The sequence below is a fragment of the Schistocerca cancellata genome, chromosome 6 (assembly GCF_023864275.1).
Source record: "Schistocerca cancellata isolate TAMUIC-IGC-003103 chromosome 6, iqSchCanc2.1, whole genome shotgun sequence".
Lineage (NCBI taxonomy): Eukaryota > Metazoa > Arthropoda > Insecta > Orthoptera > Acrididae > Schistocerca > Schistocerca cancellata.
The window spans coordinates 286,018,248-286,032,817 of NC_064631.1; the positions used below are offsets into that span (position 1 = coordinate 286,018,248).

The 14,570-nt window shown below is 38.5% G+C and overlaps 1 protein-coding gene across 3 annotated transcripts in view; it reads left to right on the top strand.

The window, feature by feature from the left end:
- Positions 1 to 231: 231 nt before the first annotated feature.
- LOC126088531 (uncharacterized) overlaps positions 232 to 14,570 on the top strand; it is a 132,795-nt gene continuing 118,456 nt past the window's right edge. The window contains exons 1-2 of one of the 3 annotated variants that reach the window (XM_049906702.1): positions 232 to 876; positions 8,043 to 8,391. In XM_049906702.1, coding sequence (XP_049762659.1) covers positions 424 to 876; positions 8,043 to 8,391 — 802 coding nt within the window. In that variant the 5' untranslated portion in view covers positions 232 to 423. Of the gene's footprint in view, positions 877 to 1,672; positions 1,691 to 8,042; positions 8,392 to 14,570 lie in introns of those variants that run through there. The other 2 variants (XM_049906701.1, XM_049906703.1) reach the window with 2 other exon arrangements.

A 14,570-nucleotide genomic window follows, 5' to 3' on the forward strand; every position in this document is an offset into this window, starting at 1 on the left:
GAGACAACAAAATACGTCACAGAAGTATACAATATGGTGGATAGGTGAGGTGGGTAGGATGATTAGGGTTGCGCCTAACATTTTGCATCGTTTTCTACATTACAATGAACTTAGCTCGTAATAAATATCATATAGAGACTACGAATATCGCAGGTTTTCAAGCAGCATGTTTCTTGCACTGACATAGCTTTGTATTATAGTAATTGATGTATGAAATTGTCTGTTTTCCTTATCGCAACCAATTGGCGTTAAGGACAGTGACAGCTCTGTGTGCGTGTTTATTTCTATTAGTGAACGATTTTCGATAGTTGTGTCATAAGCATTTGGTCCAGTGATTAGCATAGAGGAAATAAACAATTCTGTCATAAATCGGTGGTAGCTATTTGCATAGTGTTAGGGATACAGTACCATTGTCACAGTGAAATGCAGGAAAGTATTTACATAACGAGAACGAATTTTGTTTCAAAAGCTGTAGAATCTGTTGAGAAGAATGTTTCCACACGTGTTATACGGATGGGCACAGTTGTGAAGATAGTAACAGTTTGCGAAAAGAACGAAAGTGTCAATTTCGTAGTCAAAGGGAACGAAGATGAATCACACGAGTGTGTTGTGTGGAGCAGTGAGAAAAGTAACTTCATCCCATTGTTAGATGTTTTATGGCAAGCGTTTTGTGGTGTTCCATCACCCTTGGACCGCGTTCGCATAGCAGACAATTCACGACTCTGTCATGAACTAGCGAGAGTTGATGTTGGAATGGTTGTGAATCTACTTCCTACCCATGAAAATTCAGCTGACTTTCCTGTACCGTCTATCGTAAGATACAAAGGTCCCGTACCAGAGATGGGGAGTGGATATTATTTTGGCCTCGAAATATTGGTAAATCATAATGCAACGCCTGAAGTTACTTCAGTAGCATTATTTTGCAGTAGACTTGTTCATTGTTATTGTCGCAGTTATGTAGTCGTACGAATTCTACTGAAATATTCGTCGAATTTGTAGAGAACTTCGTAAACTGAATTACTGTAATGTGTATTGTTTTTTATAATTACTTTTTTGTGGGAGCTATTGTGAGGTTGGGCAGTGCTTACGTTAGTGAAAGACGATAATAGCGATTGCCAAATTGAAAATCCAGAAACGTAGTTTGTTTTCTTATCCAATAAAAGAAAATGCTATGAGTCTTTGTTATCCCCAAAAACACGATCTCGCGCGAAATTGATTGTAGTGGAGCTGCTAGTGCTTACAGTAACAACTTTCGGGCATGAAGTGTCGTAGCTAACAATAGAATTTGAAAACATTGTTGTAGTCAGTGTCTCGGAAAGATCTCTATTGTTGATTTCCACTTCTTGCTTACAGACTTTTCATATGATGCACAGAACAGTTGTCTTGACGTAGAACATATCAAATGAAATATTTGCACCGTTGAGGTTAAATAATCTTGAAATATATTATTGCGTAATGTACAATTGTGTAGACAGTGTTATTTGGTATTAAAAATTTTAGTATTCTTTTTGGCTAGGTATATGTGATACTCGTATTTTGCCACAGTAATATTGCACTATGAGGGAAAATGTGCTATAGATAGTTTGAGTAATGTTGTTAACGAACACTGCCTTTTTTATATAGAAAAGCGTTGTTGCCAGATGTGCTATTTTTTATTTAAGAAGATATATTTAAATAATCAAATGAGATGGTGAGTTTGAGGTGACAATTTGTTATAAGCAGAATCAATTTCCCACTTACATGGGGAACTTAGACAATGTAATTATTTGCTTCATAGACCATTTTCATGATAAATGTTGATGGTGTGTAATGAGTACAAGGGCTGCTCATTTGTGTAAAAGAAAGTAACTCTTGCCCATCTAAAGGTCAATTGACTACATACGACTGTTGATGGAATTGTTTATAATGTGGAAGTTGTAAGGAAGAAATATGTTTAATTTGGTTTAAAATTCAAATTTCTTTTAGTGTTGTATCAAAAATTTTGTAATGTTAAAATTAATTTACTGCATCCATCTGTTGATAGAATTGTTTATAGTGTGGAAGTTGTAAAGAAGAAATATGTTTAATTTGGTTTAAAATTCCAATTTCTTTTAGTTCTGTATCAAAAATTTTGTAATGTTGAAATTAATTTTTGAAACAGCTTGTAGATACCCACTCTCCCTTTCATGTGTGGCATTGACTATTGTTGTCAATCTCAAACTGGAAGAAGGTTGTTGGCAGCTTATCAGAGGATACAGCTGTGCTTTGTGGCTCCCAGTATTCAACACAGCTTCAGTGTGTGCCTACGAGATTTTAGTGTTTGGCTCCCCCCTCCCCCCACATGCAGTTGTAGTTAATAGAGTGCTGAAATGAGGATTGCTAAATGATTTACTATTATTCTTATAGAAATAGAACGTGAACTTAATAGATTTCTTCTTTGCATGTGTGGTTAAGTGCCAGACCATGAATCAAAAGGTCTGTGATTCAGACCCTGATTTTAATCAATCATGTATCACCTCTGGCATTGTTGGTTATGTGCTAAATGCCAAGTTACGCCATGGTTCTGAGTCCAGGTTAGTCTGAAGGTCGCCCTATAAGTTAATGGGGAAGCCAGTTCAGAGATCAGAGGAAGGTGACTTTTAAGTTTAAGGCTAGTACTTTGTCTATCTTTGCATGACACTTGGCATGATTGAGAAGAATAAATCCCTCCCCCCAAGAATGATTGTCTATCGAAGTCATAGGGTCCAAACGATACATGTCGAACGTGCGATCTTAAACGTGCGACTCTGGTGGCAGGTGTTATGAGTATGTTTTCAGTGGTCACTACAGCAATGACAAAAGAAGAGCATTACATAAATACTTGTAATTACGAAGGAGACGACTTACCTTACTCCTCGTCATCGTGTTAACATCGTGTGAAACTCCTTGTGATGTGTACGCTACGGAAACAATTCTGTTTTTGCCATAGCCTTGGTAAACTCTGCCAATATCGTGCAAGAATATGGGTAGAGTGTCACATGCGTTAACTTTTCCCTGCAAACGCAAGTTGTGGAAGTAGAGGTACTGAAACAAGTACAGTTCGTCTCTTTGTCCTGTCTTCTTCACAAATTTCTATAGCTGATCGATGTTTTGAGTGTGCACACTGGGGTCACCCGAAGAAGCAGACTCTACAGAGTGGTTGACGAACTCGTGGTTGAATCCTTCTGCTTTGAGTGTCTTGTAGGACTGAAACCCATCTGTAATGACTTTACTACCAGGGAGTATGAAGTGCTTTATCAAACACACTAAAGTGACCTTGTCTCTGGGCAATACCCTGACATCGAAACACTTCTGGGACTCTCTTTCGATTCCACCGAATACCCAAATGTGATTGATTTCACTCTTTGAAGCTCGTCTTGTCTGGTTCCTCCTCCTTGCTATGGGAGATTTGTCCACTTCAACAACTTTACTCGGTCCACCAATTGGTACACTGTCGTTTGTATCTACCACATAACACAGTCTCTACAAAACCCAAAATAGTTGCACACGGTATTAGCAGATAAGTCATGTTTTGATGCTGTTGCTTGAAAGGTGTAGTCTTGAATCCAGCAAGATAGAAGAATTACGCTGGTGTGGATGGATAAGTTGGAAGAGTCGAACTATGTATTCTTCCTGATACTCATTCGTTTTCTCCAGTGTCCGCAATGAAATTGTAGTGGTATATCAGCATTGAAACTCTTCTTACAAAGTTTTACACACTTTGCACCAACACAGTCTACACAGTCCCTCCTTTCCTTGTCTGGTAGTACTCCATGTTTGCGAGAAAAAGTCAAACAATTTTCTACACTGGATAAGCTTGGAATTAGATTTTTCCATGTGTGAGAATCCGTCGAAGAAACGTCAAACACCAGATATCCTACTCACTACCTACATAAATCGTCTGCGTTTCCCTACCAACTCACAAATAATTCACGGAGGTACATAATTTAGAGCAACTAAGGGAATGACAGAAAACATTAAAATGACAATCACAAATAATTGACCATAATGCCCGCCACCAGAGTCACATGATCGATTTAGGATCGCACGTTCGATATGTATCTTTTGGACCCCACAACTTTGATAGGCAGTCATTCTTGGAAATTACACATTTTTTTAGATGAGGAGAGTTGTTTGAGCAAATTCCTGGTCCAAAAATAAAAAGGTAGGATGTCATGTAAGTAGATGGACAGCTGGGGAAGTCTCCCTGTTCATAGAAACAGTGTTATATTTATGTGTCTGGTAAATAGCACAGAATTAATTATTTCATTTGTGACCAAGAACATTATGCAACACAGTATTGTCAAACTCAGGAAAATTTAGGATTTAGTGAACATCATGAGCCAACTGTTTATTCTTTGAAGAGTGGTGTATATTTTGCATAGGTGGCTTTTTTGATGTTTTTATTTAGATGGTGTGTGTGTGTGTGTGTGTGTGTGTGTGTGTGTGTGTGTGTGTGTGTGTGTGTGTGTGTGTTGGTTGCAGGGTCTCATTTAGTTTTTTTCAGATGGTGGCCCAAATTACTTGAGCTATGTAGGTCTAGTAGAGATGGTGTGTGTATTGTAGATCACATTGTTTCCATTCTCCTTTGGACAGTGATGTTCCTTTTTTAAAAATTAAGGATATTATTACAGACTGAACTCTAATGTAACCCAAGGTCAGGTTTAGTTTGGAATGTGACTTGACAGTTTGATTTACATTTGTGAAGTCGGCTAATGTGTCGTGACATTCTGTTTATCTTTTCTTTCTGTAGTTATATTTACATCTATGGTGAAAATGCTTATGTTAACAGGGGTCTGAAATATTCAAATGTTCCATCTGTTCAAAGGTATTACAGAACTGATGCAGCTGATATCATTAGTTCTTTCCCTTTACTTTCCATTCCTTTCTCCCTCCTTCACCCTCAGTTTGCATAAAAAGTGCATACGTCAAAATCTTCTATCCCTGTGGAGGTCCTGTTTGTCAGTTTTTGTTTTGCTAATGTTTTTGTGTTGTGGATGTCAGTTGTGACGTTGTGTTGTTAGTTTCATTAGTGATCATTTCTTGAAGCTTAATTCTGACGTTCCAGTAACGTCATCAATCTATGGGCATGATGTCACGCTGCTTACGAATCCCAAATTTTACTACTTGCAGGCTAGATATAGCCTAGTTATTTCAGAAGGGAATTTCAAATGAACATTAATTTTCTTGTGTCGTATTACACAAGTTTACTGCCTTTCTTTGTCTAGTGAAGGTTTCGAAACAATTTTCTCATTCTGCATTTAATAATTCTCAGAAATATATGGCAACATATCTATCTTTTTGAATACTTTTTAAATGTGAAAAATACTTTGATGCTGCTGCACTGACTCTCGACCATACTGTCACCTTCCAATGTAACCTAGACCACAAACTACACTACAGATTGTGCCGCCACTGCAACTGATATTCCAAAAACTAATGTACATACAAAAGAAATATTAATTATTCTGTTCTTGTATGTGTACACCCCCCCCCCCCCCCCCCACACACACACACACAGGAGGTGACACATCACACTATCATTACTTTATGGAACAAAACTGATATCTGGCATTGATTTGAAGCTACCATTGCCAGATAATAGCTTTGTCTTGTGTTGTAATGTTGCTGTGGTGTGAGTGAGAAGATAACAAAACACTCACAAAAAAAATTTTCTGCTGATATGCCCAAAGTATAATCTGGGGATGGATAACAATAGATCTAAAAGATCTGGCACAATAACATTGGATCATGTGTCCTTTGTCCTTGTCTGATGACTCAGATGATGACAATTCGTATGATGGTATGGATGTTGGTCTCTGCCTGAGGGAACTGCTGAGTCCCACATGTCACCCTCTTCCATTGCAAACTCCTCATCACAGATGAACAAGAAAGGGAGGAAGGAGAAAAGTCGTACCTCTATGGTGGCTCCCATCATTTCAAGACTTGTGGATAAACACTTATAACTCAGGGAAGACCAATGTAGGTGTTGCCAGGTGACACTTTTTTTAAAACTAGAATAAATTTCTTTATTTCAGTCTATGATAACAAAATTAAGTCCTTAGACTGCCAGTTTTGGTCTGCAATGACCTTTTTCAGATCTGTTTTAAACTTTTCCTAACATAATGAAGCTGCAGTGGCATTGTCAAAAGATAAAACACAAACAATGACCATTTCCAGTTCTGTTTTAAAACATTTCCTAGTATAATGAAGCCATAGTGGCACTATCAAAAGATAAACTCAGCTTAGCATTGTGTGGTTCTTGTGATGATGCCACTGTGGCTATGTTATATTAGGAAATAAAACAGATCTTAAAAGGGTCATTGCTGACTGAAACTGGTAGTCTAAGAACTTAAGGATTTTGTGATCGTAGACAGAAATAAAGAAATTAATTCTACACTTTTCTCAATCACAGTTCTATTTGTGACCATGTCACAGCTTGTGAAACTTTTTTAAGCTACCCGATGCCCCAGAGCTGTGTGACTACAGCCACCACACAGTGCATATGACTCATCACCACTGCCACTCACAGTGAAATACAGAGGTGATGATGCTACAGTATGGGGGCGTTTTTTATGGTTCGGGCGTGGTCCCCAAGTTGTGTTTAAGAAAACACAATCTGAAGGATATGAGTCAGAATTGAGGTTATAGCAGGCTGTCACTGTGAAATGAATCTATAAGGATCAGGATTGCCAGAATTGAGGCTATATCAAGCCATTAGATTTACTGGCTTACATATAAAACGGTTGAAAGTGCCAAGTGGTATACACACAGTATGTTTATATAGTTGAGTGATGCATAGAATGTTAAGCATGTTTTTACTTGGTGCAGATGAAAGTGCAGTAATAAAAGCACACAGGAAGAATAGAGCAAAAGAGGGTATTTGTGAACAGATTCGGTTAAATAGTGAAACTGGACCAATAGATCAAGGTATTGCTGAGGAGGAGGTGGCATTGGCCATCAAGGTGGTGGTTGCAGACATAAATGGAAAGATGCACTAAACATAAAGAATTGGTTGCAACATGCTGTACATGTGTAGTGGTACTATATTTTTAAGGAAGAGTAACATGAATGGAGATGAAAGTCATCAAGCTTGCTTCATGTACTCAAATGCCCAGTGGTTCTGATATTGTAATTGAGGGGGTTTTATATGATTTCCCTAAATCACTTAAGGTGACTGCGATGACTATTTTCCCTTTCAGTATTAAACATAGCTGTAGTGATTCATTATACTCATATTGACTTCCAAGCTATGTTGGTCTCGTGGTGAGATGCACTGAAGAAATGCACATCTTTGCAGAAAGGTGTAAAAGTACGAAAAATACACAAGGAATAGCTTTAAATGGTGAATAAGAAGGAGAAAAGATTGCCAAAAATAGCAGTTATGTTATGGGAAATGCAAATTCTACTGTGCAGTTTGTTTAGCAAGTGGGTGGTCTGTCGCTCTGAGCAACAATTTCATGGGGTTGGAAAGAAAGGTGATGAGTGTTATCAAATTAATAACTTCTGTTCTTCATAGTAATTCGACAAAGTTGTGCTCTTTAATGTGAGAATAAGCAGAAAGGGTGCTGAAATATTCATCATGCATCGAGTAAACAAATCAGTATGTAATGTTGATTGGCTGCATGATTGAGCATACATTGTGACTTACCTCTTGGCTTCAAGCATTTTTCACTATTTCCTATCCTGCACTGTACTCTGTAAACAAACTAGTGATACTGTAGTGACAGAACTTGACGTTATCTGAATAATTTATTAGTAGTATCTTGGCACTGCCCCTAAACTTTTTATCAAATTAAGGAATTTTATTTTTTCAGATACAGTTTGCAAATGCTTAAAAATATTCCATATCCTATGTATGTAGTATCTTGACATGAAAGAATACACCTGCTTTAGTTGTAGTTTGGTGTACACTGCATTGTTTCCATGTATTTCTATTTCTGGAATTTTTACGTAACAGTTGATTGGAAAGTATTCTACAGTTGTAAGGAACTACCTTTTCAACTAATATTTTTCCCCTTATGCACACACTTGTTTCATTGCAGGGCAATAACCGAGGAAATTGCGATGGTACGCTACGTGGAAAGAAGTACTTCTCCTGCCAGAAGTACAAAGGTGTTTTTGCAACACTGAACAGAATATATCCAGGAAACATAGAAAAGACTTTAGGTGGAATGAACACATATTCGGATGCAGTGAAACTGAGTGAAATATTTACTGATCGGAATTACACTTATGAATCCTTGTTATCAATGCCGTCCAGTGACTATAAACACTATAATGCAAGAAACTCCAACTATAAAACTACCCTTGTGCTTCATCTGAGAGAAGAGAGCAGTACAAGTATGTCCAGAAATATACCACCTAAGGTGGAAAACAAAGAAAAGTTGCCAGGTAAGATCCCTGGTTACTGGTATGCAGTTGGTAGGTTTGAGTCACTGGAAGTGTCAGATTCCACCCACCTGCTTCGACCCATGAAATTAATGGTGTTGTGGTGTGTGTCATCACTGTGGCGCAGTGCTTTTGTGTTGGTTTGTATTTGTAGAAGTTGTGTTGTAGAATTTGGTGGTGTGCTTTTGTGGTTGATTTTGAGGTTTTAAGTTGTTTGTGTTATGTTTTGTATTTGGCCGCTCTTGCTGTCGGAAGAGTGTGCTTTGTCACCAGTTATTTCTTTGGTTTATTGGTTCTGTGGTTTATGCATTTGGGTCTTTTGTTAGGGATGGTTAGTGTCGTGTGTTCTATGGAAGGGAATGTAATAACATTACTTTTTTATGTTAGTGATGGATATGACTGATAAATTCAACAGTTGTCTCTCCGCGTTGTATTGCGCGAAGACGGAACTGCAGTTAGCTTCTTACAGCTGTTTGGATTGATTTCTGATTATGTGAGATACCATGTTTGTGGTGAGAGTATGAAGTTGACCAGAGACTTGGCCTCTTGTACCAGGACCGTATACATGTGGACATGTCAGTATAAGATTTGGAGATCGATTCAGCGTGGAATTTGGCTTGAGAGATCTTGGTTGGCCATAAGTGAGATTGTTTTGCTGACTTATTGTTTTTTTATCGGTTCTCTAAATTTTTGTGCCCATGAGATTGGAGTGAGTGTGAGAAGTGTTTTCTTTTTGTAGGGAAATATGTTTGCAGTATGTTAAGTATAGGTGGAAGTTGGGGGCATAGGTTGGTAGTGGAAATAAATGGGTCACAGTTTGGGTAGAGGAAGTATGGGAGAAGTAGTTTGCAGGTTGGTTTGTGGGTGGGGGGGCTGTGTTTTTCGGGTATAGTGAGGTCGTACTAAGAGGGAACTTGTTTGGTTGATTGAAGAATACATTGTGATTGGAGTACCGTGATATCGGATGAATTTTTGTTATTTTGGGGTCTGGAGAATAGAGGGTATGAGAATATGGTTGTAAAATAGCAGTTTTGAATTTAATGATTGTGACACCTAGGATTGCACAAATGCGATACACCTTTTTGGGGGGGGGGCATTAAATCTGTGGTAGGGAAGGGGGAAGAAGCACTCTTCCAATTTGCAGTGTCAGTTAGATTAGTATTGCTGATGGAATAGTGCCTTTGAGAATTATTGTGTTTTTTGGGTCTTTTTAGGGCAGTGTTGAGGATGTACAGTCCAAGGCTCGTGAGTTGAGGAGATGGGATTTTTGGGTGAGGGGGGGGGGGTTTATTGTTGGTGTGGTTTGTGTGGTAATGGAGCAAGTTTTGGGATGTGGAGTGGGTTTGAGAGTTATTTTCTTTTCTTTTCTGAGGACTGCTTTTCTGTAAGGTGTGAAAATTATTAGGCTTTGTTTGTTCTATTCCAATATGGATTTTGTGCTATGGAGTGGTATTGAGTGGTTTCTTTCTTCTTCTTCTTCTTCTTCTAAAACCATTGGCACTTTTTTCAGGCTTTCACCCATTACTCAGAAACTTTGTATCCTACTGAAAATCTTACCCTTATGAAAATGGAAGAGCATTAAATTGTGCATCAAATGGCGTACTTAAATCTCAAAATCAGTGCAGCCATTTGGCCGCAATCAATTGTCAGAGTTTCCTTCATTTTTACCGGCTTAGCTAGAAAGTCTGCTCTAATGCCTGTAACTCAAAAACGGCTACTCCAAATGAAAAATGTCAAGTTATCAGAGTTGAAGAACATGAAATTTCATGTTACAAAAACATCTAGTTTCCCACCTTTAGATGTAGAGGTAACTATAGACCTCCCTCAATTGACATGACTGGGCAGGTGGTGCAGTGATTAGCATACTGCACTCACATTCAGAGCGATGATTCAAACCCATGTCCGTCCTTCCTGATTTAGGTATTCTATGATTTCTCTAAATCACACCAGGCAAATGTTGGGATGCATGCTTTGAAAGGGCACGGCCGACTTCCTTCCCCATCCAAAGTCCACGGCCGACTTGCTTCCCCATCCTTCCCTAATCTGATGGCGCAGGTGATCTCGCTGTTTGGTCCCCTCCCCTAAATAAATCAACCAACCAACTACTGAGATGTTGTAAACAGCTGTGGCTGCCATTCCCTCTGTTGTTTTGTTATTGTTTCCACTGTTACCACTTCCAGTCTTCTTTTGTTGTGTGACAGACACGTTCAAAACTCCTTGTGTCTTGGAAAATTCTCGTTCTTCATTTGAGGTTACTTTTATTTTCTGTCAGTGCATTTTAAATGAGTGTTCCAAATCATTTGGAGGTGTGTTTTATATGTGACAACAATTTGCCAGGTGGTGATGTGGTTAAAGTGAAACAGAAAGGACTGGAAACACTAGTACAATCCAGTAAGGATAGAAAATTGCAGCACATCGTAAATTATCAACTGGTCTGGGTGAAGTTGAAGTGCACAGTGCTTGTCAGAAGTAGTGCAGTAACCCAAAACTGATTGGATCATCTTTTGCAAAAGGCCCTGCACCATCAACATCAAATCTTCGATCATACAAGAAGGTATTTGATTTTAAAAAACACCGATTTTATCGTGGAGAGGAAATTGATGCTAATGGGAGAAACTTTGTAGACTTCTTTACACAAAGCAAAATATTGTTCTTAAGGGGATACGGAATCACCTATCCCCGCAATGTTAATATATGCCTACTATAGGGAACATTTTCTCACAAACTACTGGAGACAGAGAGGTAAAAATTTTACTGTATGTGCATTCATATGTTACAACAATACTGAAACAACAGTTTAGTGTCAAAGTATTTTCTTACAGAGATATTGTACATTTATTTTTAAGTAAATTTTTTCCATCGCTTTTTACTAGACTATCACCCCTAAGTCTTTTGTAAATCAAGTAATTAAAAAATCGTTGTTTCAGTATGTAATAGGGACCTATGTCACTACGTCATAAAAATTTCAGACTTCTAGGTTGACCAGTACCTGAGATAATGTTCCTAGATGAAGTAAAAAGTAAACTTACGGGAAACGGAGAAAGAAGATTAAAACATTCCTGATCCGTAGCTAATACCCCCTTCACAGTCTTCATAATCATCTTCAAGTCTTCTTTTGGCACCCCTCTGCACCTGTCTTGCTTTTTTCACTAATGTCTTGATTATATTATCAGCATGCCTTAGTCTGTGCTGATCTAAAAAGAACATAGCACGTACCGTACGGGAACCAACACACATACCCAACTTTTGAAGGACCTGGCATTTAGTTATATTTCCAAGATTGAAGGTTGCCACAGCATCATACACACCAAAATGTAGTGTATTAATTCCGACAAACACTGTTTTTGGGAGACGATGCCATATCACACTATTCAAGCACTCGTTGGGGTTCTGCGTTTTTCCGTGAAGACATTTCATCAGAAGACTTCTGTCAGCCAGATCTCTGAAAATGGGCTTTATTTCTGCCATGATGGCTGATGGTAGACTGTGGTGGTGAATGTATTTCTCTCCTGTTGTTAGTCCCCTATTGTATTTACACCAGCTGTTTTCACCTTTGGGGCACAAACCATGTTGTGGATGCTCATCCGTGGATGCGGTGTGGAAATATAAAGCCCATATAGCTCTCCTCATTTCTTCAAGATTGCCTGTATTTTGCCTGATTGCAAGGCCATAGCAGTTCTGAATGTGGTCTATTATGGAATCAGTCAATCTTCCTCTGCCATCCAAGGTTTTCCCATCATCTAGTTTTTTCCCTTTCATAACTGATTTTAACCTTCTCAGCCTGGCACCCATTCTCTTCTGCACATGTCCTATACATTCAAGTTTGCTTATATTTACACTGTTCCCATATGGTTTGCTTTCCAAAACTTCTTTGAATGCTTTAGAGTCACCATCTCCCAGATATTTGACATAGCGAACATTATACCACTGTGAAGAGCGATGAAAAATTTTCTTCACCCCAGCAACCTCCATGCCACCACTACTACCATAATAATTAGCAATACAGTCATCACTGTGTTCATTTTTCAGCCTGCCTGTGCACCTACAGTATTTAGACATTATTGCAACATCAATAACCTTGCCAGTATCAACACTAGTTGCTGTTACAACACCATTGTTGGAGGTGTGGCCCCTTTTCTGCCACGTGCCATCAAACGCCACTGTGAGGTCACGACTGCCGTCATTTTCTTCCACTGCTTCTTCCACAGCAACCTGCATTGACTTCTGTGCTACATCTTCAACTGCAGATCCTAGTACATAATTGTAAGCTTCAAACTTTGAAGGTGCACTTGGAAGATTTAGAACACCACATAGCATATCACCAGCTGCTTTGCCCTTACCAATTGCTCGCAATCCATAAACTAACCTAATATTTACACTATAAAGTTCAGTTTTCTTGTATCCATTATTTACAGTTACTGAAACCGAACTTGGAAACTTACAGCTGTATTTACAAACACTGCATATTAAATTAAACTGGGCAGCCAGGCCAACATGGGATTCTACTTTCAGAGAAACGTTTCCATGACATTTTTTGCAGCACAAACTGTTTTCAAGAGCTTCACACAATATATTCGTATCAATGAGTTCAAAAACTTCATTCCCTCTATCAAGTAAATTATATTTCTCTTCCAAATCTCTTAGTTTTTTATGAGAAGCACTGTTTTCATTTGGTGTAAGTTCGTTCGGCAAATCAGTAATAAGTGGATTCACATTTTCCAACAGTGATGATGATGAACTGCTTTGCTTTGCTAATGAATCATTATTTCTTTTCTTTTGCCAGTTCACACGCTTTTTAAATACTTTTGCTTTAGCTCTAGGCATTTTCACTGCGAAAAATGAAGCACTAAATACGAAATAACTCAACAACAACTACTTTCTTATATCACACTGTTTACAAAACAGTCCCGCCACAAAGTCAAAGAGTAACTTGAGGAAACCAGAGAGAAACATTTTCGGGCAACTAGTGTATAAATAGTCGCTGGAAACCGGGATATTTGAATTCATGTCACTTTAAAGGTACTGCCAAAAAGTTCATGGTCAGCCACGAGAGACGTGTATAACTAAAGCGCAATACCCGATCTCACAAATATATAAAAATAAAATAGTTATAATTGTAGTAGAGCTATGTATGATACGTCATTTTAAAGAGGAAACATGGCAGAATATAATACGCCAATAAAAAAAAAATTTCGATTTTTTAACCCAAAATCCGATTCCGTATCCCCTTAAAGTTATGAAACTTGAATTAACAGATACTGTTGTTGGGATTGCTGAGAGGCGAGGTGATGACTGGGCTCACGAGTTACTGGAATGTATCCACAATGCTCAATGTCATAGGTTTTGTCAAGGGGTCTTCACGGTAACTGGGCAGTCAGGGGAGGAGGAAAACGAGGAAGTCCCGGATCCACACACAGATGAAGCAATGGAAATGATCCACACACAGATGAAGCAATGGAAATGATGTATTTCTACAGTGAACAGTCAGAAGAGTGTCAGTTTATTTTGCAGGAGTTAAAGGACCAAATCACGAATGGCTGGTAGTTTTTGAGTTGCGGGTGTTGGAGTCAGTTTTTTGATGTTTTGGCCACAAAAAGGTGTCCCGAGGGGCTTAGAGCTTGCAAACTTGGATTCAGCATACTCTCAACTGCATACAAAACATAAAATAAAATCTTCTACCTGCCCTGCCCCCCCCCCCCCCCCCCCCCAAAAAAAGCAAAAAGTACCCCATTACTGGACTAATAAGTTATGTGAATTTTGCGGTACCAAGACTTTTGACTTGTGTTTGGGTTCTAGGTGTTGAGGGCTTTGTTTGTGCTATGTTGGTCAAATTAAGTCACTGTTGCCATGTTTTGAAGTTGCATGTAGTGATTTTTTGGTATAGAGGGCTTCGTTTGAGCCATATGGGTCAAGTGTAGTTTGCGATACCTCGTTTGGTGTTTTTGGTATCGAAAGCATCATTTGAGCTATTAGGGAAAGTTTTTTGGTTTTTCATGTTTGTAGTGTTACGTCGTAGTTTCAGAATTTTTTTGTTTGATTTTCTGGATAATAAGTGTTTCCAGGTGGTTCTGTTTTATGTATTGTTGTATGTTTAAATTGTCACCATGCTAAACCCCTTAGCAGTTGTCCCATTTGTTTGTGTTTGGGAATGAAATATTTGTGTGTTTTTATTCTTGGTCACA